Below are 22034 nucleotides of genomic sequence, written 5' to 3' on the forward strand. Positions count from 1 at the left end.
GCAGCTATAAGAACACCTGACACACCTGAGTGACGTCACACATCTCCCCCTTAAACCTCACACACACACCAACGCGTCCACTTCGCTGCCTCCCAACATGAGCCTGAGTCGCAACAAGAGGATCAGCTCCAGCACCCCTGTCCCCCGCAGGTTGAATGGCTTCGGGACGCCGCCAGTTGGCTTCAGTGGCGTCTCCCTGAGCAGCAGTTCTCTGTACGCAGGCACCAATGGCCACCTCCATGGTCCTGGGTCCCCGCTGGCCTCTTTGTCAGTCAACAAGAGCCTGCTGGCCCCTCTCAACCTGGAGATCGACCCCAGCCTGTCCATGAGCAGAGCGCACGAGAAGGAGCAGATCAAGAGTCTCAACAACCGATTTGCATCCTTCATTGACAAGGTAACATTATATCATATATTGCTTATGTTGAGTTTACCAATTCACTATATGAGCGCTAATATTGTGGTGAAAAAAAAATATTGGGAACAATAATAATAAACAATGGTGAATTAAATTCTGTATGAAAGCAGAATAACAGTTTATAATTTGGAGCTAAGGAATTATCTGCTGGTATAGAATAAGCAAACACTTATAATTTATAAAGTCTTTCTCGGTCAACACCAACAGAACCAAAACAAATGTTTCCATTACATGTGAAAGTGTTCTCGATGTGGTCGGCCATGGTAGTCATCTGAGTCTCGGTTTTCTCACAGAGGAAGCTGAGCTCAAATAAAGTCCGACATCAATATCCTCGATAGCCTTTCTCACGGAGTCTGTGACATGCTGCCACAATGGCGCCATTGTTGTCTCCTCCCATCAGCGCGGATACATTTCAACCCGAACGGACCTCAAGATTTTTATCAGGATTAGAACTAAGCCAACATGCTTATGATTACGACTATACGGCTCTAAATCAATGAGAGGTTGCACAATTACTCAATTAGACATTTTGGATATTTGTATTCCTATTCCTGCAGTGCACAAAACAAATTCCATAAATATATGCATGGAATATGTTGCTGTGGAAAAACTGTAACAGACTATACAGCTCTAAATCAATGAGAGGTTGCACAAGACTCAGTTAGACATTTTGGATATTTGTATGCCTGCAGTGCAGAAAACAAATTCCATAAATATAGGCATGGAATATGTTGCTGTGGAAAAACTATAACAGACTATACAGCTCTAAATCAATGAGAGGTTGCACAATTACTCAATTAGACATTTTAGATATTTATATGCCTGCGGTGCAGAAAACAAATTTCATAAATATAGGCATGGAATATGTTGCTGTGGAAAAACTATAACAGACTATACAGCTCTAAATCAATGAGAGGTTGCACAATTACTCAATTAGACATTTTGGATATTTGTATGCCTGCGGTGCAGAAAACAAATTTCATAAATATAGGCATGGAATATGTTGCTGTGGAAAAACTATAACAGACTATACAGCTCTAAATCAATGAGCGGTTGCACAGTTACTCAATTAGACATTTTGGATATTTGTATGCCTGCAGTGCACAAAACAAATTCCATAAATATATGCATGGAATATGTTGCTGTGGAAAAACTATAACAGACTATACAGCTCTAAATCAATGAGAGGTTGCACAATTACTCAATTAGACATTTTGGATATTTGTATGCCTGCAGTGCAGAAAACAAATTCCATAAATATAGGCATGGAATATGTTGCTGTGGAAAAACTATAACAGACTATACAGCTCTAAATCAATGAGAGGTTGCACAATTACTCAATTAGACATTTTGGATATTTATATGCCTGCGGTGCAGAAAACAAATTTCATAAATATAGGCATGGAATATGTTGCTGTGGAAAAACTATAACAGACTATACAGCTCTAAATCAATGAGCGGTTGCACAGTTACTCAATTAGACATTTTGGATATTTGTATGCCTGCAGTGCACAAAACAAATTCCATAAATATATGCATGGAATATGTTGCTGTGGAAAAACTATAACAGACTATACAGCTCTAAATCAATGAGAGGTTGCACAATTACTCAATTAGACATTTTGGATATTTATATGCCTGCGGTGCAGAAAACAAATTTCATAAATATAGGCATGGAATATGTTGCTGTGGAAAAACTATAACAGACTATACAGCTCTAAATCAATGAGCGGTTGCACAGTTACTCAATTAGACATTTTGGATATTTGTATGCCTGCAGTGCACAAAACAAATTCCATAAATATAGGCATGGAATATGTTGCTGTGGAAAAACTATAACATATCCAAATCTTCCCAAATGAGTGTAAGCCGTTTCTGTATGACTCTATTAGCGTGAGAGCTTAGAAAGCAACAGTATGAGTTCAATGAGGCATTTAAGCTGTCATCATCGTGCGGACATTCAAGCTTCCCGACCCGCGCTTCACTGAGCCCAGGTTGTAACTTGATGACCCGGGGGGGGGGGTCACAGACGGCCAAGTCACCTCTCACAAGGGGGGGGGGGTGATTCTGCTATTAACTGAGCAGCCTTTGTGTGTCTTTCTGTGGGAGAAACCTGAACTGAGCAGACATGAAGTGTTCCATTATGTGACATAGTAGTTTGAGAAATTATTTATTTTTACCAATTCATCACATTAATATGTATTTTCCTCCACCCGAATTTAATTTATAATTCCTTTTAGAATGTTTTGTTACTAGGACTTATTATATTCATTCATTCATTTTCTACCGCTTTTTCCTCACGAGGGTCGCGGGGGGTGCTGGAGCCTATCCCAGCTGTCTTTGGGCGAGAGGCGGGGTACACCCTGGACTGGTCGCCAGCCAATCACAGGGCACATATAGTAGACAAACAACCATTCACACTCACATTCATACCTATGGACAATTTGGAGTCGCCAATTAACCTAGCATGTTTTTGGAATGTGGGAGGAAACCGGAGTACCCGGAGAAAACCCACGCATGCACGGGGAGAACATGCAAACTCCACACAGAGATGGCCGAGGGTGGAATTGAACCCTGGTCTCCTAGCTGTGAGGTCTGCGCGCTAACCACTAGACCACCGTGCCGCTATATCGATATTAATTCGTGATATCATGTTCCCTGTCCAAGGTCCGCTTCCTGGAGCAGCAGAATAAAATGCTGGAGACTAAACTGGAGCTGCTTCAAGGTCAAGGGGTGGGTCGCTCCAACGTGGAGCCGTTGTTCGAGGCCTACATGGCCGGCTTGAGGCGCCAGATGGATCTGGTCAACAACGACAAGATCAAGCTGGATGGCGAGCTGAGGAACATGCAGGGTCTGGTGGAGGACTACAAGCACAAGTCAGTATGGACGGAGATATTTGGTCATACGAGTGTCCACATTCCACATCCTTACTAGGGTCGTGGGGGTATGCTGGAACCTATCACAGCTGACGTGGGGTCTACGCTAGACTGGTCGCCAGTCGTTTGTAGGGCAGCGTCGGCCATTATGATATTTAAAATTCTGTGAAGAAGCTATAAGCAATACAATCATATGTTATAGAAGTTATATTATAAGTTTTAACTAATAATAATGCAACATTATTATTAGTTGTGTAAAAGTGTCCAGTGTGTCCATAGATACGAGGACGAGATCAACAGGAGGAACAACCTGGAGAATGACTTTGTCCTTCTAAAAAAGGTCAGTGTTCTCACTCTCTCACACACACACACACACACACACACACACACACACACACACACTGTAAAGGTGTTGTTCATATAGAGTGAGACTTTTCATTGTATGCTTCTCCTTTGTCTCTTACTTTGTTGCCATCTTTGACCCCTTCCCACATGTAACTTAAGCTGTAAACTTAATCACGAGCAAGAAAGGTGAACATAAAAGGGCAAATTTAGGAAAAATGACACTTGAGATGTTCATTCATTCATTCATTTTCTACCGCTTTTTCTCACGAGGGTCGCAGGGGGTGCTGGAGCCTATCCCAGTTACACCCTGGACTGGTGGCCAGCCAATCACAGGGCACATATAGACAAACAACCATTCACACTCACATTCATACCTATGGACAATTTGGAGTCGCTAATTAACCTAGCATGTTTTTGGAATGTGGGAGGAATCCCACATGCAAACTCCACACAGAGATGGCCGAGGGTGGAATTGAACCCTGGTCTCCTAGCTGTGAGGTCTGCACGCTAACCACTCGACTGCCGTGCAGCCTCACTGTTCTTTCATATTTTTTTTTTTAATGAATTGAACTAGGGCTGCATGGTTGTCGAGTGGTTAGCGCACAGACCTCACAGCTAGGAGACCTGAGTTCAATTCCACCCTTGGCCATCTTTGTGTAGGGTTTGCATGTTCTCCCCGTGCATGCAGACCCGGGTTTTCTCCGGGTACTCCTCCCACATTCCAAAAACATGCTAGGTTAATTAGCGACTCCAAATTGTCCATAGGTATGAATGTGAGTGTGAATGGTTGTTTGTCTATATGTGCCCTGTGATTGGCTGGCCACCAGTCCAGTGTGTACCCTGCCTCTCACCTGAAGACAGCTGGGATAGGCTCCAGCACCCCGTCCGACCCTTTTGTGGATAAGCGGTAGAAAATGAATGAATGAATTGGACTGTAAAGCTGAGCTGTGCAAAATAAGAGTAATACAAGTTACAAAGTTTTTTTTGTCTCGTTAAAAACTGCCTTTTCTTCTGCCATTATTGTCAAGGACGTGGACTCGGCTTACCTGGTGAAAGCCGATCTGGAAGACAAAGTGGGTGCTTTGACTGATGAGATCAACTTCCTGCGTAATGTCTATGAGGAGGTATATGAGAAATAACTACTTCCTGCTTGGTGGTGTGCAAATCTAGGACTTTTGCTGTTTATTTTATGTCCTGAAAAGAAACTAAATAAGAAGCAGTAGTCAAAATAATCAAAAACGGCATTTAGGAGACCGACTGAGAACCTCTACTGTACATTGCCTTTGATGTTTTGTTTTGTGTGCCGTCCCAGGAGCTGCGTGAGCTGCAGGCTAGCATCCGAGACACGTCGGTTGTGGTGCAGATGGACAACAGCCGCAGCCTCAACATGGAGCAGATCGTGGCTGAGGTCAAAGCTCAGTACGAAGACATCGCCGCTCGCAGCCGTGAAGAAGCTGAGGCCTGGTATAAGAACAAAGTGCGCAATTACTTAGTCACCCCTTAATTGTCTTCACCCATGTCTTATCATTTACAGTCACGGTTCCACATGTCCCAAAAGGACATTTAATATGCTAATACATTTGGTCAAACGTATCCTAAATCAATTCTGAAATAACGGGGCGGCACGGCAGTCTAGTGGTTAGCGTGCAGACCTCACAGCTAGGAGACCAGGGTTCAATTCCACCCTCGGCCATCTCTGTGTGGAGTTTGCATGTTCTCCCCGTGCATGCGTGGGTTTTCTCCGGTTTCCTCCCACATTCCAAAAACATGCTAGGTTAATTGGCGAATGTGAGTGTGAATGGTTGTTTGTCTATATGTGCCCTGTGATTGGTTGGTTGGCAACCAGTCCAGGGTGTACCCCGCCTCTCGCCCAAAGACAGCTGGGATAGGCTCCAGCAACCCCCCGCGACCCTCCTGAGGAAAAAGCGGTAGAAAATGAATGAATGAATTCTGAAATAACATACGAAAATCATAAAAGCATTATAATAATGCTTAATAATACGGGTTAAGGTTTGTAAAGTGTAAATTTACATAATATGGCAGACTTGATGATAACGAACAGATAATTACTAATTAAAGGGTTTATAGTTGTCTTTTATAGTGTTTTTTGCGACTTTACAGATGTCGTTTATCTCTAGATTGAACAGTTTTGGTCCCGGTATTGACCCCTGGGGTGTGCCACAAAACCTCCATTGGACTGTTTTTTTTGTATCTTTATTCCGATTGCTCATTATGAAATTGTGCTAGTTAGCATTACAGTACAGGTAGCTGGTATATACGCAGTGCTATGTCCTCCATCTTCTTCTTCAAAAAAAAAAAAAATCAGGAAGTGATTTTGTCTTTCCACAGTTCGACCAGATGTCGGTGCAGGCCAGCCAGTACGGAGACGAGCTCCGCATCGTGAAGGGAGAAGTGGGCGAGGTCAACCGACTCATCAGCCGCCTGCAGAGTGAGATCGAGGCGGTCAAAGCTCAGGTATAAAACCTCGTCTCCTTCCACGGTTAAACGGTTTCACCTTGATTGTGACCTTGATTGTGACTTTTCTTTTATCTCGCCCAGCGTGGGAGTTTGGAAAATCAGCTGACTGAGTCCGAGGAGCGTGGAGAGATGGCTGTCAAAGAGGCCAAAGCCCGCACCAGAGACCTGGAGGACGCACTGCAGCGAGCCAAGCAGGACATGGCCCGGCAGCTGAGAGAGTACCAGGTGCGGGACTGGACACCGCCACACGGTTCAGGTCTACTTTGTGTTCTCACGTTCACACGCTGAACTCTTCACCTGCAGGACCTAATGAACCTGAAACTGGCTCTGGACATTGAGATCGCCACCTATAGGAAGCTTCTAGAAGGGGAGGAAGACAGGTGAGGGAACGGGCGAGATGTCCATGTGACCTTGTCACCTTTGGGCTTCAAGGACGACCTTTAATGCGTCCTTATTCTCTCTCAGGCTCGGACAGCAGTCCATTATCAACATCCAGGCCATCTCTAACTACAGTAAGTGACTTTGTTGTCATGGTTACCAGAGCGCAGACCTCCACTACGTACCAACATGTCTTTCTGTTTGTTGTTTACACCCTGATTTATGTACCTATATTTATTGGACTGTACCAAATTAGCGCCTATGAATCAGGCTACTTCCTGATTCATGGTTAGACAGTTTTCATTCATTCATTCATTTTCTACCGCTTTTTCCTCACGAGGGTCGCGGGGGGTGCTGGAGCCTATCTCAGCTGTCTTCGGGCGTAAGGCGGGGTACACCCTGGACTGGTCGCCAGCCAATCACAGGGCACACACAGACAAACAACCATTCACACTCACATTCATACCTATGGACAATTCGGAGTCGCTAATTAGCCTAGCATGTTTTGGAATTTTGGAATGTGGGAGGAAACCGGAGTACCCGGAGAAAACCCACGCATGCACGGGGAGAACATGCAAACTCCACACAGAGATGCCCGAGGGTGGGATTGAACCCTGGTCTCCTAGCTGTGAGGTCTGCGCGCTAACCCCTAGACCACCGTGCCGCCCTAGACAGTTTTTTTAAACTTTAAAAATAAAGTTTTTTTTGTACCATTTGTACCATTTATTCAGATCTTCTCCTGTGGGTGTACATGCAGCACCTTCACAGCTGACAAATGTAACTCCAACACATCTGATTGTTCCTCCTCATCCCTCTCCAGGTAGCAGGAGTTCCAACGGCCACTACCAGACCGCCGGCGGCTCTCCCACTCCGAAGCTACTCATCAAGACCACTGAAACCAGAGACCACAGCAGATACAGCACACACTGATCCGTGACAAACATCTGTTTGTCATCATGGTGTCCACGCAACACCTCATTACTGACATTTAATACAATTATTAGTGATAAAACTTTCAGCTATTAAAAAATAAAAGTGTTGTTGTTTAGAATAATTGAACTTCATTAACAGCACAGAAGCAGGGGTGCCGCCTTTTTATTATTTGATAGGTTTGCTAGATAATGACTAAGCCTCACATTCACATAGGATAATACTACAACTAAACTACCGTCCATCAGTTTTATTTGTCTTTAAATGTAATTGTACACTAACTTATGATTGACTTGAACCACTTTACCTGCATGATTGTGATTTACTGTCCCACTCTTAGTTCACTTCATAATTTGACAGTGATTGTAATATCAAAATCTGTGATAATTACAATTAGAGACTGTTTATTTTCTTATTTGCCTTCAAATCATAATAAAAATAAATAAAAAAGGTGTATTTCTGTGTGTTTTTTTAAAATGTTATTGTGTGATATGCAGGGCCAGTGTGTTCTTTACCAAATACCTAATAAATATTAATGAAAATAAAAGCCCCGCTTTTACTCATGTTTTAACTGTGTATAAACGAACGAATGTTGTATTTTAACATATCTTTTACACTGTTTACTTGTTTTTACTCCATTTTTCTGTAAAGTGTCATTGAGTATTTTTGAAAAGCGCTATACAAACAAAATGTATTATTATTATTATAAAAATACATTTTATCTTGTTAAAGAGTTTCGCAATTATAGAATGCATATACGTACTATTAACGATCAATAGCAGATAACATGATGCGCTCACCCAGACCGGGTGCTTGGTGATGACGTCAAAACTCCGCGACTTGTTTTGCTAAACTATGACAGACACACAAACGTGACACGTGAGCTAGCAGGTTGAGAGAATATTTTCTTTTATAGATATAAAAATAAGTTGAGTGTTATTATTGAAGCCAAAATGAGTGCGTCAATGCCGCAAAAGCGTTACTACAGACAGCGAGCACATTCAAATCCGATGGCGCATCACACGTTTGACTAGTGAGTGACGTCCATGTAGCTTTGGTCTTATCATTCTTGCTGTATCATCTTCAGTTATTTGAACTTATATATTTCATAATTGTTGATTTTTGTTCTACCAGTCCTGTGTGTCCAGAGGAGATGGACTGGGCTACGTTGTATCCGCACTTCTTTTCCGAGAACCAGTCTGATGAGGAAAGGACATCACAGGTTGAGTTCGCAGACATTGGCTGTGGATATGGTGGACTTTTAGGTACTTTTGCCATAATTCTGTAGAGATTTATAAGATTTGTGTCTGATTTTATTTTCTCTCAGTGGAGTTATCTCCACTTTTCCCAGACAAACTCATGCTGGGCATGGAGATCCGGGTGAAAGTGTCTGATTATGTCCAGGATCGAATCAAGGCATTACGTGAATCCAAACCCGGAAGCTACCAGAACATTGCTTGTATTCGCAGCAACGCCATGAAATATCTCCCCAACTTTTTTTCCAAAGGACAGGTAGTATTTGCATGGATTTTTAATGCATAACCTTACAATGCGGGTGTCACGGTGGTCTAGTGGTTAGCGTGCAGACCTCACAGCTAGGAGACCAGGGTTCAATTCCACCCTCGGCCATCTCTGTGTGGAGTTTGCACAGGTTTTCTCCGGGTACTCCGGTTTCCTCCCACATTCCAAAAACATGCTAGGTTAATTAGCGACTCCAAATTGTCCATAGGTATGAATGTGAGTGTGAATGGTTGTTTGTCTCTATGTGCCCTGTGATTGGCTGGCGACCAGTCCAGGGTGTACCCTGCCTCTCGCCCAAAGACAGCTGTGATAGGCTCCAGCACCCCTGCAACCCTCGTGAGGAAAAAGCGGTAGAAAATGAATGAATGAATGAATGAACCTTACAATGTACATTAATCTTGTACTCACTGAAAATACTACTAGAAACACATTCTTGGAATATTTCACTTTGTGTGTAGTGAAGCTACACTACAAGAGTTTCACTTTTTCATTTGAACTACTGAAATACTATATTGACATGTACCTGTATTTTTTTTATACTTTACTTATCACGTCTTCAATAAGCTAGCCAAAATATTAGACGTAGCATCTCAATACAACATAGTGCAGTTCTACTCCACAATGGCTGCAAGGGAAGTTTTGCTTTGTAAGTACTGCAGATGGCACTAAACACAAGCTTGTTTCACACAAAAACATTGTGGAATAGGCAGTGTCCCATTTCTATTACTGATACTATCTGTAGGGGGTATCTTTAATAGAAAATCAGTAGACTTTTTATGTTGTATGATGCTAGCCACACAGTCCCATTCACTTAGTACAGGACTGTTGAAGGCCACACAGTCCAGTACATTTTAATTTGTATAACAAGAGTAAATATATTTGATGTATTTTAACATTATATACTGTATTGTATTGTGTTTACAATAGTAAATGTAGGATTTTTTTTACTTGTAACATTTATTTTCATAACCTAGAACCTCGATAAGTGAATTTCTCCAAATAGAATAGCTTGTTTTTGTCCCATTGGGAAGTGATAATGGCTGTCACATTCACGGAGTATGTGCTAACTTACTGTTTTTACAATTCTAATAATTATCTTGTCAACAAAGCACTAGCATGTTTATGTTGTTTAACATAAACATGTAATGTGTACACCTTTAAGATAGACGCCATCACAGGGGTCTTACACAGGTAGTTTGTAAGCTATTGCTAGCTTGCCACATACTGACAGCTAGCAATTGAGTGTAAAGCTAAAGCTAGCCGAAGCAATAGTAAATGTAGGATTTTTTTTTACTTGTAACATTTATTTTCATAACCTACAACCTTGATAAGTGAATTTCTCCAAATAGAATAGCTTGTTTTTGTCCCATTGGGAAGTGATAATGGCTGTCACGTTCATGGGGTAGGTGCTAACTTACTGTTTTTACAATTCTAATAATTATCTTGTCAACAAAACACTAGGATGTTTATGTTAAACAACATAAACATGCTAGTGTTTTGTTGACAAGATAATTATTAGAATTATAATTAAAGGTGTATTGTGTACACCTTTAAGATAGACCCTATCACAGGTGTCTTACATAGGTAATTTGTAAGCTATTGCTAGCTTACCACACACTGACAGCTAGCAATTGAGTGTAAAGCTAAAGCTAGCCCAAGCAATAGTAAATGTAGGATTTTTTTTTTAAGATAGACGCCATCACAGGGGTCTTACACGGGTAATTTGTAAGCTATTGCTAGCTTGCCACACACTGACAGCTAGCAATTGAGTCTAAAGCTAAAGCTAGCCGAAGCAATAGTAAATGTAGGATTTTTTTTACTTGTAACATTTATTTTCATGTAACATTTCATGGGGTAGGTGCTAACTTACTATTTTTACAATTCTAATAATCATCTTGTCAACAAAACACTAGCATGTTTATGTTGTTTAACATAAACATGTAATGTGTACACCTTTAAGATAGACGCTATCACAGGGGTCTTACATAGGTAATTTGTAAGCTATTGCTAGCTTGCCACACACTGACAGCTAGCAATTGTGTCTAAAGCTAAAGCTAGCCGAAGCAATAGTAAACATAGGATTTTTTTTACTTGTAACATTTATTTTCATGTAACATTTCATGGGGTAGGTGCTAACTTACTATTTTTACAATTCTAATAATTATCTTGTCAACAAAACACTAGCGTGTTTATGTTGTTTAACATAAACATGTAATGTGTACACCTTTAAGATAGACGCTATCACAGGGGTCTAACATAGGTAATTTATAAGCTATTGCTAGCTTGCCCCACACTGACGGCTAGCAATTGAGTGTAAAGCTAAAGCTAGCCGAAGCAATAGTAAATGTAGGATTTTTTTATTTTATTTATTTTCATAACATAGAACCTTGATAAGTGAATTTTATCAAACATTAAGGTGCCAAAATTGTGCCATGGACCAGACTGTAAATGTGACATTAGCGTGTCTATACTGGTGCTGACGCCCCCCCCCCCCCCCACGCGCCCCCCATTCCCTTCACCCTAAGTAAGAGTTTCTTTACAAAAGCCTGTAGTTTCTCTAATAAGCTTAAATGAATGCTGACAGTCTGTCCTGGCACTGCCAAGGTAATAAGAGTACCAGGTACCAACTTTTTAAACTAAAAATAATTACGTTCCTTATGTTTAACATATGGACTGAATTACGGATCGCAGAAAGGGTGGGGAAAAAAAATCCAGGATTTCGCAACAATGGAGGGATTGACTAATGTGGGGGGCATCGCATCAGCTGAGTATAGAGCAGTTTTTATCCCTTCTAATTAGCTGCAGTAATCTATGACTTGTTAAAACTCCCATTAGATTACACAGTGGGCTTATTGTGCCAGGGTCATATTAGTTACTTTGGATTAAACGGTCACCTCAAATGGCCTGAGCCAGTATAAACAAAAAAAGCAAAACAACGGGAGAGTGGGATTAAATCTATTCATTAATGAGTACGCATCTACAAACACAATAATAAATTCATTCGTTCATTCATTCATTTTCTACCGCTTTTCCTCACAAGGGTCTTCAGGGTCCCAGCTGTCTTCAGGCGAGAGGCGGGGTACACCCTGGACTGGTGGCCAGCCAATCACAGGGCACATATAGACAAACAACCATTCACACTCACATTCATACCTATGGACAATTTGGAGTCGCCAATTAACCTAGCATGTTTTTGGAATGTGGGAGGAAACCGGAGTACCCGCAGAAAAACCCACGCATGCACGGGGAGAACATGCAAACTCCACACAGAGATGGCCGAGGGTGGAATTGAACCCTGGTCTCCGAGCTGTGAATTCTGTTTGCTAACCACTCGGGTTTTTGTCATATTTTTGCTTAAGTTTTTCCATACTATGCTTTCATATAATATTGCACTTAACAAATTCTGTTAGTTTGCCTTGTACTATATCGTTACGCGAAACCAAGTTCCCAAACAAAGCATTGTTGACTCACTGTCCATTAATTTTATATTGAACGCGACTGTAAAATAACTAGCCACGGGGCCACATACAGTTGAGATTGCCAGGTGCGAAGGTTTCTACAATATATCAAAGACTGCTCCGGATAATGGAATAATCCTGGATACATAGGGTCCAGGATTATTGAGACACATGCTAACTCGCAAACTAGAGAGCTAGTGACCTAAACGGTAGCCTTCAAGTTATTTCCTTTAGACTTAAATAGCCAAAAACTTACCACTTCCACACGGATAGGGAGGATAACTATTAACAGTTATTTAACCTTTAACATGAACATTAATCAAACGTAAAAAAAATTTCTGGATACATGATACCATACAGCATCCATATCAAACATTAAACTTTCATATCAAGGCGGGGGCCTCAAACTAGTGTCCTGCGGGCCACATTTGGCCCGTGGGCCGCTTATCTAATTTTTGTTGCAATTGTTTATCATTTTTGTCCACTAAGATTTAAACCAGAACCAGTTACATTTGATGGTCTAATGCCAAGGTCACCACGATGCTATGTTTACATTACAAACGATATTCCAAGCAGATTTGAACACAGCGATGGTTCCCCTTAATTAATGGTGACTTTACACAGTAATATACGTTTAGCTAATTATAGCTTGCTCAGTTACGGAACGTGTGTTTGCACGACTGTCTACTGCATATAGAGTCTGATCGTTGCCATTCATGTTACAAGCCTCGAGTCTTATACAGTAAACCTCGGATATATCGGATTCAATTGTTCCCACAGGTTTTGTCCGATATAAGCGAAATCCGTTATATGCGTATACCGGAAAATGTCCGTTTTACGCATATATCGGATTTATATCCGGTATATGCGTAAATCGGATTTTATCCGTTATAAAAAGGCACTTCCTTGACTATGTTTCCAATGTACCTGGACGCGCAGGCAACGCTGCAAACGCTGCAAATGACGTCGTATAGCGGCCTGTCACGATTCGGCGAATCGGAGCGCCACGATGCGGCCATCCGATATATGCGATGGAAATTTAATGGAAATGCATTGGAACGGGACTGGAGATTTTGTCCGAAATATGTGAAATCCGTTATAAAAAATCCGATATATGCAATGAATTTTTATTGGAAATGCATTACAGAAAAATCGGTTCTTTTTTATCTGTCCGTTGTGAGCGAATTTCCGATATATCCGAGTCCGATATATCCGAGGTTTACTGTACTTCGCAACTAACTGCCATACAAAGATGCAAATAAATTAGCTGCTCTATAATGAGACTAAATAAAACTAAAATAAAGTCAAATGACTCACCTTTTGACATGTGACACCACACTTTTTAACATGCTTCAGTGTCATACAATAGTGTAAATGATTGAATACTTGGGAGAACTATTATTTGAGATGACTTTGCGGTTTACATTCCATTCTTCCTATTCTTGTAGACTTGACCATGTTCTACCGAGTAGCAAGGGCCAAGACAGTAAGGCTGAATCCCAATCCTAGCCCTTAAGCATTCCCATTCGTTTTACCACTTGTCTTACGCCTTAATAACTACAGCAAAGAACGGGAACGAGACACCACTTGATTGTCATTACATCATCACCCTTAGCAATTAGCATTCAGCGTGTGTCATTATAGGTTCTATGGTCATCATCACACTTGTTCCGTCTTCTTTTTGGTACACATCTGTGGTGACCTCTGGAGTTAATGCTTTCGATATTCACTGAGTTGAAGTCTTGCAAGACTTACACATCGGGTACATGGTAATATAAGACCATCTATTTTGAATTAAGTGCATAATGCATTTTTTTTTTAAAATCCTCCCAACTCAGAAGGCAGTGAGAGTTCAATCAGAATTCTCAAGAGACCTCTAGCTACTTGTTTTGTAAGCCAGAAAAAAGGACATAGGGTTTGGTTTTTCCATTTTGCTTCAGCAACGAGTCCCCCTGAGTCCCCCACCGCCGGACAATCATCATTTTACTTAATAAAAAGTTGCTTGAATGTTATTTTAATGGATCTGCCAGACTAGTATCAACAGAGTCTGTGCTTTTGCATTTAACGTGAGAAACTATAGGGAACTTGCATTAAAAAAAAAAAAAAAAATAGGGGGAAATTCCATTTTTGCAAGCCACAGAGCTTTACAACAAACCACAACGTGTTATGGCTGCCATGTTTAAGAGGTGACATTATATACTGTAGTATCAAAGTAGATATTGTAAAAATATAATTGTGTGTGTGGGGACGTGTTATTCAAAGGTCAACTAAGCCTTTTTTTTTTTTTTTTTTCTTCGTCTTTCAGCTCAGTAAGATGTTCTTCCTTTTCCCGGACCCTCATTTTAAAAAGACCAAGCACAAATGGAGGATCATCAGTCCTACATTGTTGGCAGAGTACGCCTACACACTGAGAATCGGGGTATGTACAGCACTAATCATTTGATACATAGGATGCTAATTTATTTTTGGGTTCTAGCAAACGTGTTCTTTTTTTGTTCCGTGGCCAACCCTTCCATAGAGTTTTGTAAACAAACGATCTTTTTTAGCAAACAAATAACCTGCTTCATTAACCTTAGTTAGATTCCTTTATAGGGGAACTATTATGCTCATTATTCCACTCTTTGTGGTTTCCTGTAGAGCAGCTACACACAATAACCTGTACGGAAAACTTTTCCGATTTTGCAGAATCTGCACCTATTCCAGCTGTATTTCTCGCCCCAAAGACAGCTGGGACACCCCCCGCGGGGCGGCACGGCGGTCTAGTGGTTTAGCGCGCAGACCTCACAGCTAGGAGACCAGGGTTCAATTCCACATATATAAGACAAATACTGCAATATCCAATACATATAGACGTGCCGTATTTATTTTATTTAAACATTACATTTCAGCAAAGTACTTCAAAATCATGACCAATGGACTGACGACACCGACTGCAGACGTTATAACTGAGCTAGCAAGTTTGTTGCTAAGTGGAGCTACGTCATCACTCACGGAAAAAACGATGCCGAGAAGAACCTTCATTCATTCATTCATTTTCTACCGCTTTTTCCTCACGAGGGTCGCGGGGGGTGCTGGAGCCTATCCCAGCTGTCTTTGGGCGAGAGGCGGGGTACACCCTGGACTGGTGGCCAGCCAATCACAGGGCACATATAGACAAACAACCATTCACACTCACATTCATACCTATGGACAATTTGGAGTCGCTAATTAACCTAGCATGTTTTTGGAATGTGGGAGGAAACCGGAGTACCCGGAGAAAACCCACGCATGCACGGGGAGAACATGCAAACTCCACACAGAGATGGCCAAGGGTGGAATCGAACCCTGGTCCTCTTAGCTGTGAGGTCTGCGCGCTAACCACTCGACCGCCGTGCCGCTGATAAGAACCTAAAGCTCAAATTATTGATTTTAAGTCACAAAAGAACTCTTTGCTGCACAGTGTTTGAGTGGTTAGCGCACAGGCCACACAGTACGAGGAGACTGTTGTCCACGTGCATGCGTGGGTTTTCTCCGGGTACTCCGTTTTCCTCCCACATTCCAAAAACATGCTAGGTTAATTAGCGACTCCAAATTGTCCATAGGTATGAATGTGAGTGTGAATGGTTGTTTGTCTATATGTGCCCTGTGATTGGCTGGCGACCAGTCCAGGGTGTACCCCGCCTCTCGCCCGAAGACAGCTGGGATAGGCTCCAGAACCCCCTGCGACCCTTGTGACATCACAAAGGGGCAGTCTTGCCACGCCTTTTGAAACAGAGCGTTTTTAGCTGTCTCAAACTTCTTTCAAAATTCAAACTTCCAAATACGTGAACCTCATGGATCAAAGTGCTGGAGCGCACTGCTTGTATTGGCGCGCTAATGTCAAGCATTTTACGTGTTTACATGACGTGATATCCAAAATGATACCAGAATTTACCTTGATTCGGAAAAATGTGTTTCCACGGCATAAAAGTTTTCCGAATATTGTAAATATTCCGACTAATACAGCGATCGTCTGTGTTCCTTCCTGTCACAAGAACAGATTCTTTGTCGGTAACAAGGACGGCTTTGTCCCAAAATGAAGCTTTATTGTGTTTCTTTTGGCCTATGTATGTGCTTGCACGTGTGTATGCGTGTCTGCCTGCCCGGGCCCGCCAGCGCCTTCACTTTTGGCACCCGGCCATAAGAACTGCGTTGGTGGTGGTGGTGGTGGTGGTGGGGGGGGGGTACAACTGTCAAAAACGTATAGTGGCCGATTCTCCCTCAAATGAACTTGAATTACAAGGTAATGATTGATTGTCTTTTGACATTTTATCACAAGTCACATCTGGGACAGCTGAGCAGATAACATGCACCCAACAGTCTCTATCGCTCATCTGCAGCAACCTGGAAAAAAAGAAAGAAAAAAAAAGGAGGTGCAAGTGCACTGCTGTGGAAATGTGCGGCGTGGCCGTGTTTTCTAAGAAGTCATCGTTCTGCTAAAGCTATCTGTGAAGCCTCCAAAGTAAACTACAGTGACACGGAAGCGGGGGGGGGGGGGGGGGGGTATTAACCTCTGTGTTGTCTCTGGGTTATTTTTATCTTTCTACCAACAATCATTGCTCTGCACATGTGATGAAATCAACTGATGAAATGTCAAAATGAAACGTTAAGTGGAATGCTCCCACCATAGACCCGAGCATAGACCCTTGCTAAATTAGCATTACCCCAATTGTACTTATTGTACTAAATATTATCTTCATTCATTTATTTTCTACCACTTTTCCTCACGAGGGTCGCGGGGGTGCTTGAGCCTATCCCAGCTGTCTTCGGGCGAGAGGCGGGGTACACCCTGGACTGGTGGCCGGCCAATCACAGGGCACATATAGACAAACAACCATTCACACTCACATTCATACCTATGGACAATTTGGAGTCGCCAATTAACCTAGCATGTTTTTGGAATGTGGGAGGAAACCGGAGTACCCGGAGAAAACATGCAAACTCCACACAGAGATGGCCGAGGGTGGAATTGAACCCACGTCGCTAACCACTCGACCGCCGTGCCGCCCTAAATCTTATCTAATTAAATCTAAATTGTACTAAATCTTATTATTATTGCAGAAAATTATTGTACTCCTGCATTCATACTACACTCGATTGGGTCTGTGAGAACGAGATTTTAACATTACTTATAAGGAAAGTACGAAGAAAAAAATGCAAATATGAAAAAATAAAAAATATATTGTAATCTCCACTTCGGCACTCTGTGTGTATGCTAGCAGCCCCGCCTCCGCCCATTGAGACACAGAGCCTAGCTAAGGTGCTGAAACCAGTGCACATTGAATCCTTTTCCTGCCTGTTTGGAACCAGAAGACAGGGAAAACAGACAAGCATGCACATGGCAATCTATTGAGACCGGCAAAATTTTCAAAAGTTCATTTTAATTTATTGTTTAATTAATGAATTTACATATTGTTGTCCCAGGCCTAGTGCCCACAATACCAACAATGCTCATTTTGGGCTCTTTGTATTGTGATATGGACTCCTATAGAGTAGCTACACACAATAACCCACACAGAAAGCTTACTAGATCTTCCAGAATCTGCACCTATTTCCTTGGATTTCCAAAATAGACTGTTTTAATCTTTTCCACCCTCCGGGCACGGCTACACTACTGTGATTGGTCCCACTCCCAAACTCTCCAGACTGCTTCGGGACTACTGTTGAACCCCATTTGAATGAACCCTTTGGACAGCTACTTGGAAAGTGGTTGCTAGTCGGAGACCCCCTGACTTACCAAAACTAGACATGAGGGCACTGTTTTTCCACCTTGCCTGCCCGGGGAGAAGCACTCATTGTCGGACACACTTTGTCAGAGGCACCGCTGGTACCGTGGAGCTCAGGAGCAGAATGTGAGGGCGCCATGTTTGCTAAGTGCAGGCAATCTCTGCACAACATCGGTAGCGGAAATGTGGTCATTAGCTTATCTGTTGTCTGATATACCGTATTTTTCGGACTATAAGTCACACTTTTTTCATAAGTTGGCTGTTCCTGCGACTTATAAATGAAAAAACTGTTTATGTTCCATAAACACTGGACACTTTTTCTGTTTGTTTATTTTTTGTGTAGCTGAATAAGCATTGTGTTAGCATATCTTACACCTATTCAGCCTGTTCTCTATTATTTTATTGTTAGAACTTGCCTTCCAAGAGGACGTAATGTCTGTTTTGGTCAAGTAGTTAAAATAAATTACCCGCAAAAATGCGACTTATACTATGCTAAAATAAAATACATACAAAAAAATACATACAAAAATATATGAAATACATAGAAAATCCTGAAAATATGGTTAAAAAAATACAAAAAATAAAATTTTCTACCTAATTATGCATTTTTGGCCTTATGCGACTTATACTCCGGAGTGACTTATAGTACAGAAAACACGGTATTACAGTAAATCCCTGTATGAAAAGTACACGGATGCAGAAAAAAAATGAAATAATGGTGTATAATGATGCACTCCGGAGTGACTTATAGTCTAGAAAATACGGTAATATTTTTAAAAAACAGTTGATTGATTAATTGATCGTTAAGTCGATCAAAAACATCAAAATCAAGATAGTGTTTTTTTTGCCATTTCCTGCACATGCCTACATTTTGTTATTAACTTCCATGCATTGATTTTGCATTCATTGACTTTCTGTGTTTGCCTTGCCCAGGGTTTGGTCTACACCATCACAGACGTGGAGGAGGTCCACCTTTGGATGGTGAAGCACTTCAGCGAACATCCGTTATTTACACGGGTCCCCGATGAAGAACTGGTACGTCGTCACGTCACTTTTTTTAACTCCTCACTATCAACATGTTTTGTTCAAAGCAGACGGAAAATATTCCATTCCCGTCTCAGTTTATCCTTTTGAGTAAGAAATGTATGTTTATGTGTTATGTAAAGTCGGTTACGGTAATTTGTTTTTTTTTTTGTTTGTTTTTTTAAGGCTGATGATGTCATCGTGTCCCGTTTGGGAACTTGCACAGAGGAGGGAAAGAAAGTGCAGAGAAACAAAGGGAAGAATTTTCTTGCTGTTTTCCAGCGGATTGATTGAACATGATGTGAAAAACATTTGGATAATTGACGACTACAGAAGACTTTTTCCTTTCTTAATACTTCACAGTACCAACACAAAGAACGGTGCGGCCATATTTGGTTTGACGGGTGGATTCCGACACAATACTGTCATAACTCTTGACAGGTTCTTTGTGTATTTGTTTTTTTTTTGCTTTTTTAATTATTTTTAAACAAAAAACATGTTTTTGATTTAGTTGAATCATTGTATTACTCCCATCAGTGAGCAATAAAAAGAGCAGGTAAATCATAAAAGTCATATTTGAGCTTTCTGGTAAAGTTTTTGGAGTTTATCACTTTTCTAACAATTTTTGTCTTGCTTTATTGCAGGGGTCTCAAACTCAATTTACTTGGGGGCCACTGGAGCTCGGTTCTGGGTGAGACTGGGCCGCATCAGGTTTTCAAAAACAAAAAACAAAAAAAAAACGCATTTATTAAAAACAAAAAAATTAAAAAAACCTCGCTTTGGGTCCAATTTTCTACAAGAAAAGCTCTGATAAAACATTCCACTGTTCTCAAATATCTTACTTTTTATTTTTCTACACAAAATAAGATGAAAAATAAATAAACAAATCAAGAATAAAGAAAATCAATCAATCAGTAATAAATAAATAAATATAATAATAATAATAATAATAATAAAACAGCAAATAATAAAAACTTAAGAAACCACATATAGTTGGTGGGTAGACAAATTATTTTTTTCAGATTAAAATGAACAAAGCATTATTAGAGCCCTGTAGACATGACAAAACACGACTATAGTCACATTTATACTCTTTTTATTTACAACATATTGCGCAACTGCAGCGTCTTGAGCCACATGCTAACTCGCAAACTAGAGCCCTAGCGACCTAAACGGTAGCCTTCAAGTTATTTCCTTTAAACTTAAATCGCCAAAAACTTTACCACTTCCACACGGATAGGGAGGATAACTATTAACAGTTATTTAACCTTTAACATGAACATTAATCAAACGTAATAATTTTTTTCTGGGTACATGATACCATACAGCATCCATATCAAACTGTTAACAACAGACCATGTCAAAAAACAAAATTGATACAACCATCAAAAGGTTGGCTCAGGCCATGATGCCAGGTTGTATGTTGAGTTTAAATGAAATACTTTGGAAAGATTGGGCGGGCCGTATTCAAACACTTGGCGGGCCGGATGTGGCCCCCGGGCTGTAGTTTGCCCACCCCTGGGTTAGAATGTTGGCTACACACTCAGGAGATCGGGAAGACCTGAGTTCGAATCTCCGCTTGGGCATCTCTGTGTGGCGTTTGCATGCGTAGGTTTTCCCAGAGTATTCCAGTTTCCTCCCACAAATTAATGAATGCATGGAAGCCAAATTAATACATATGAAACTGAAAACTAGCATGCACACAAGTTATGGGAGCTTGGATTTAATATCTCACCGGTGTTGCACCAACTTAATGATTTGTCCATACCCACACATGCTTTCAATTATGGTACAAAATCATGAAGTGGTTTGGTCCGAAGGTATTTGCCGCATCCATATAATAATAGCACCACCGGGTCATCAAATAAACGTAATAAAATGATTTAAAAGGAAGCTCCAGTTGAAGGAACTTTACGACGGAACAGTGGTGACGGATGTTTCATTCTGTTTCATTTGCAAAGAATTTGTCACATCTGGGCCTCAGACTGTCTCTGATGTCATCGTTCAATCTCTGCTAATGTTTACAAAGGCAGCTGTGACTTGTTTTTTTAAAGGTTTCACATCAGTTGACAACTTCAAACCCTTTAAATATTCCCTATTATGCTCATTTTTCAACCCTTTGTATTGAGTTGTGGACTCCTATAGAGCAGTTGCACACAATAACCGGCATTGAAAACGTTCTAGATCTTCCACAGCCGCTTACTTGGACAAAACAAACCCAGTAAGGACAATGATAAATGAAATTGTTACTCGCAGCCTGTGCTTCTGACTTTTCAACAAGTCATGTTGGAAAGGCATCAGGCTTCAGCAACAATCTGGCGGATAGTCCTGCTGCGCCCATATTCCCATATTTTGCTCTTGCTGGTCCGGAATCTGGAACTCCAACCACTTCTGCCTGATGTTTGCCTCTTTAGGCAAGTTCAACAACAATAATTATTATTAAAAATAATAATATTAACCATAGTAATAATAATAACATAATAATAATGATAATAAATAAATAAAATTAGACATTTAATTTATAACACACTACAACAAATAAATGATATTATTGTTATTATTATTAATATTAACAACAGTTATTATTAAAAATAATAATGTTGCTAATATTAATAATGATAAGATTATTATTATTAATAAAAATAAGATTTAATTTATAACACACTACAACAAATAATGATATTATTATTGTTATTATTATTAATAATATTAACAACAACAATAATAATTATTAAAAATAATATCAATAGTAATAATAATAACAATTATAATAATAGTCATAATAATAAATAAATAAAATACATTTAATTTATAACACACTACATCAAATAAATGATATTATTATTATTGTTAATATTATTAATAA

At 40.6% G+C, this 22034-nt stretch overlaps 2 protein-coding genes across 3 annotated transcripts; both read left to right on the plus strand.

Annotated features, from left to right (window-relative positions):
* The first annotated feature begins 49 nt into the window (after positions 1-49).
* si:dkey-222f2.1 (keratin, type II cytoskeletal 8) lies at positions 50-7778 on the plus strand. The gene is made up of 10 exons (XM_058055225.1): positions 50-394; positions 3083-3291; positions 3571-3631; positions 4665-4760; positions 4949-5113; positions 5986-6111; positions 6196-6339; positions 6418-6494; positions 6580-6626; positions 7313-7778. Exons 1-10 carry the CDS (start codon positions 98-100, stop codon positions 7420-7422), a joined length of 1332 nt encoding a protein of 443 aa, XP_057911208.1. The 5' UTR covers positions 50-97; the 3' UTR covers positions 7423-7778.
* A 465-nt stretch (positions 7779-8243) lies between these two features.
* mettl1 (methyltransferase 1, tRNA methylguanosine) lies at positions 8244-21737 on the plus strand. Of its 2 annotated transcripts, XR_009120065.1 has the most exons (7): positions 8244-8455; positions 8557-8687; positions 8750-8934; positions 14707-14820; positions 19079-19180; positions 19355-19724; positions 19813-20194. XR_009120065.1 is itself a non-coding variant. In XM_058055226.1 (6 exons), exons 1-6 carry the CDS (start codon positions 8376-8378, stop codon positions 19460-19462), a joined length of 720 nt encoding a protein of 239 aa, XP_057911209.1. In that variant the 5' UTR covers positions 8244-8375; the 3' UTR covers positions 19463-21737. The 2 variants fall into 2 exon arrangements, 1 of the variants encoding a protein (XP_057911209.1); XM_058055226.1 differs by having other exon boundaries at positions 19355-21737.
* Positions 21738-22034: the final 297 nt, after the last annotated feature.

This window comes from Doryrhamphus excisus, chromosome 18 (genome assembly GCF_030265055.1).
Source record: "Doryrhamphus excisus isolate RoL2022-K1 chromosome 18, RoL_Dexc_1.0, whole genome shotgun sequence".
Lineage (NCBI taxonomy): Eukaryota > Metazoa > Chordata > Actinopteri > Syngnathiformes > Syngnathidae > Doryrhamphus > Doryrhamphus excisus.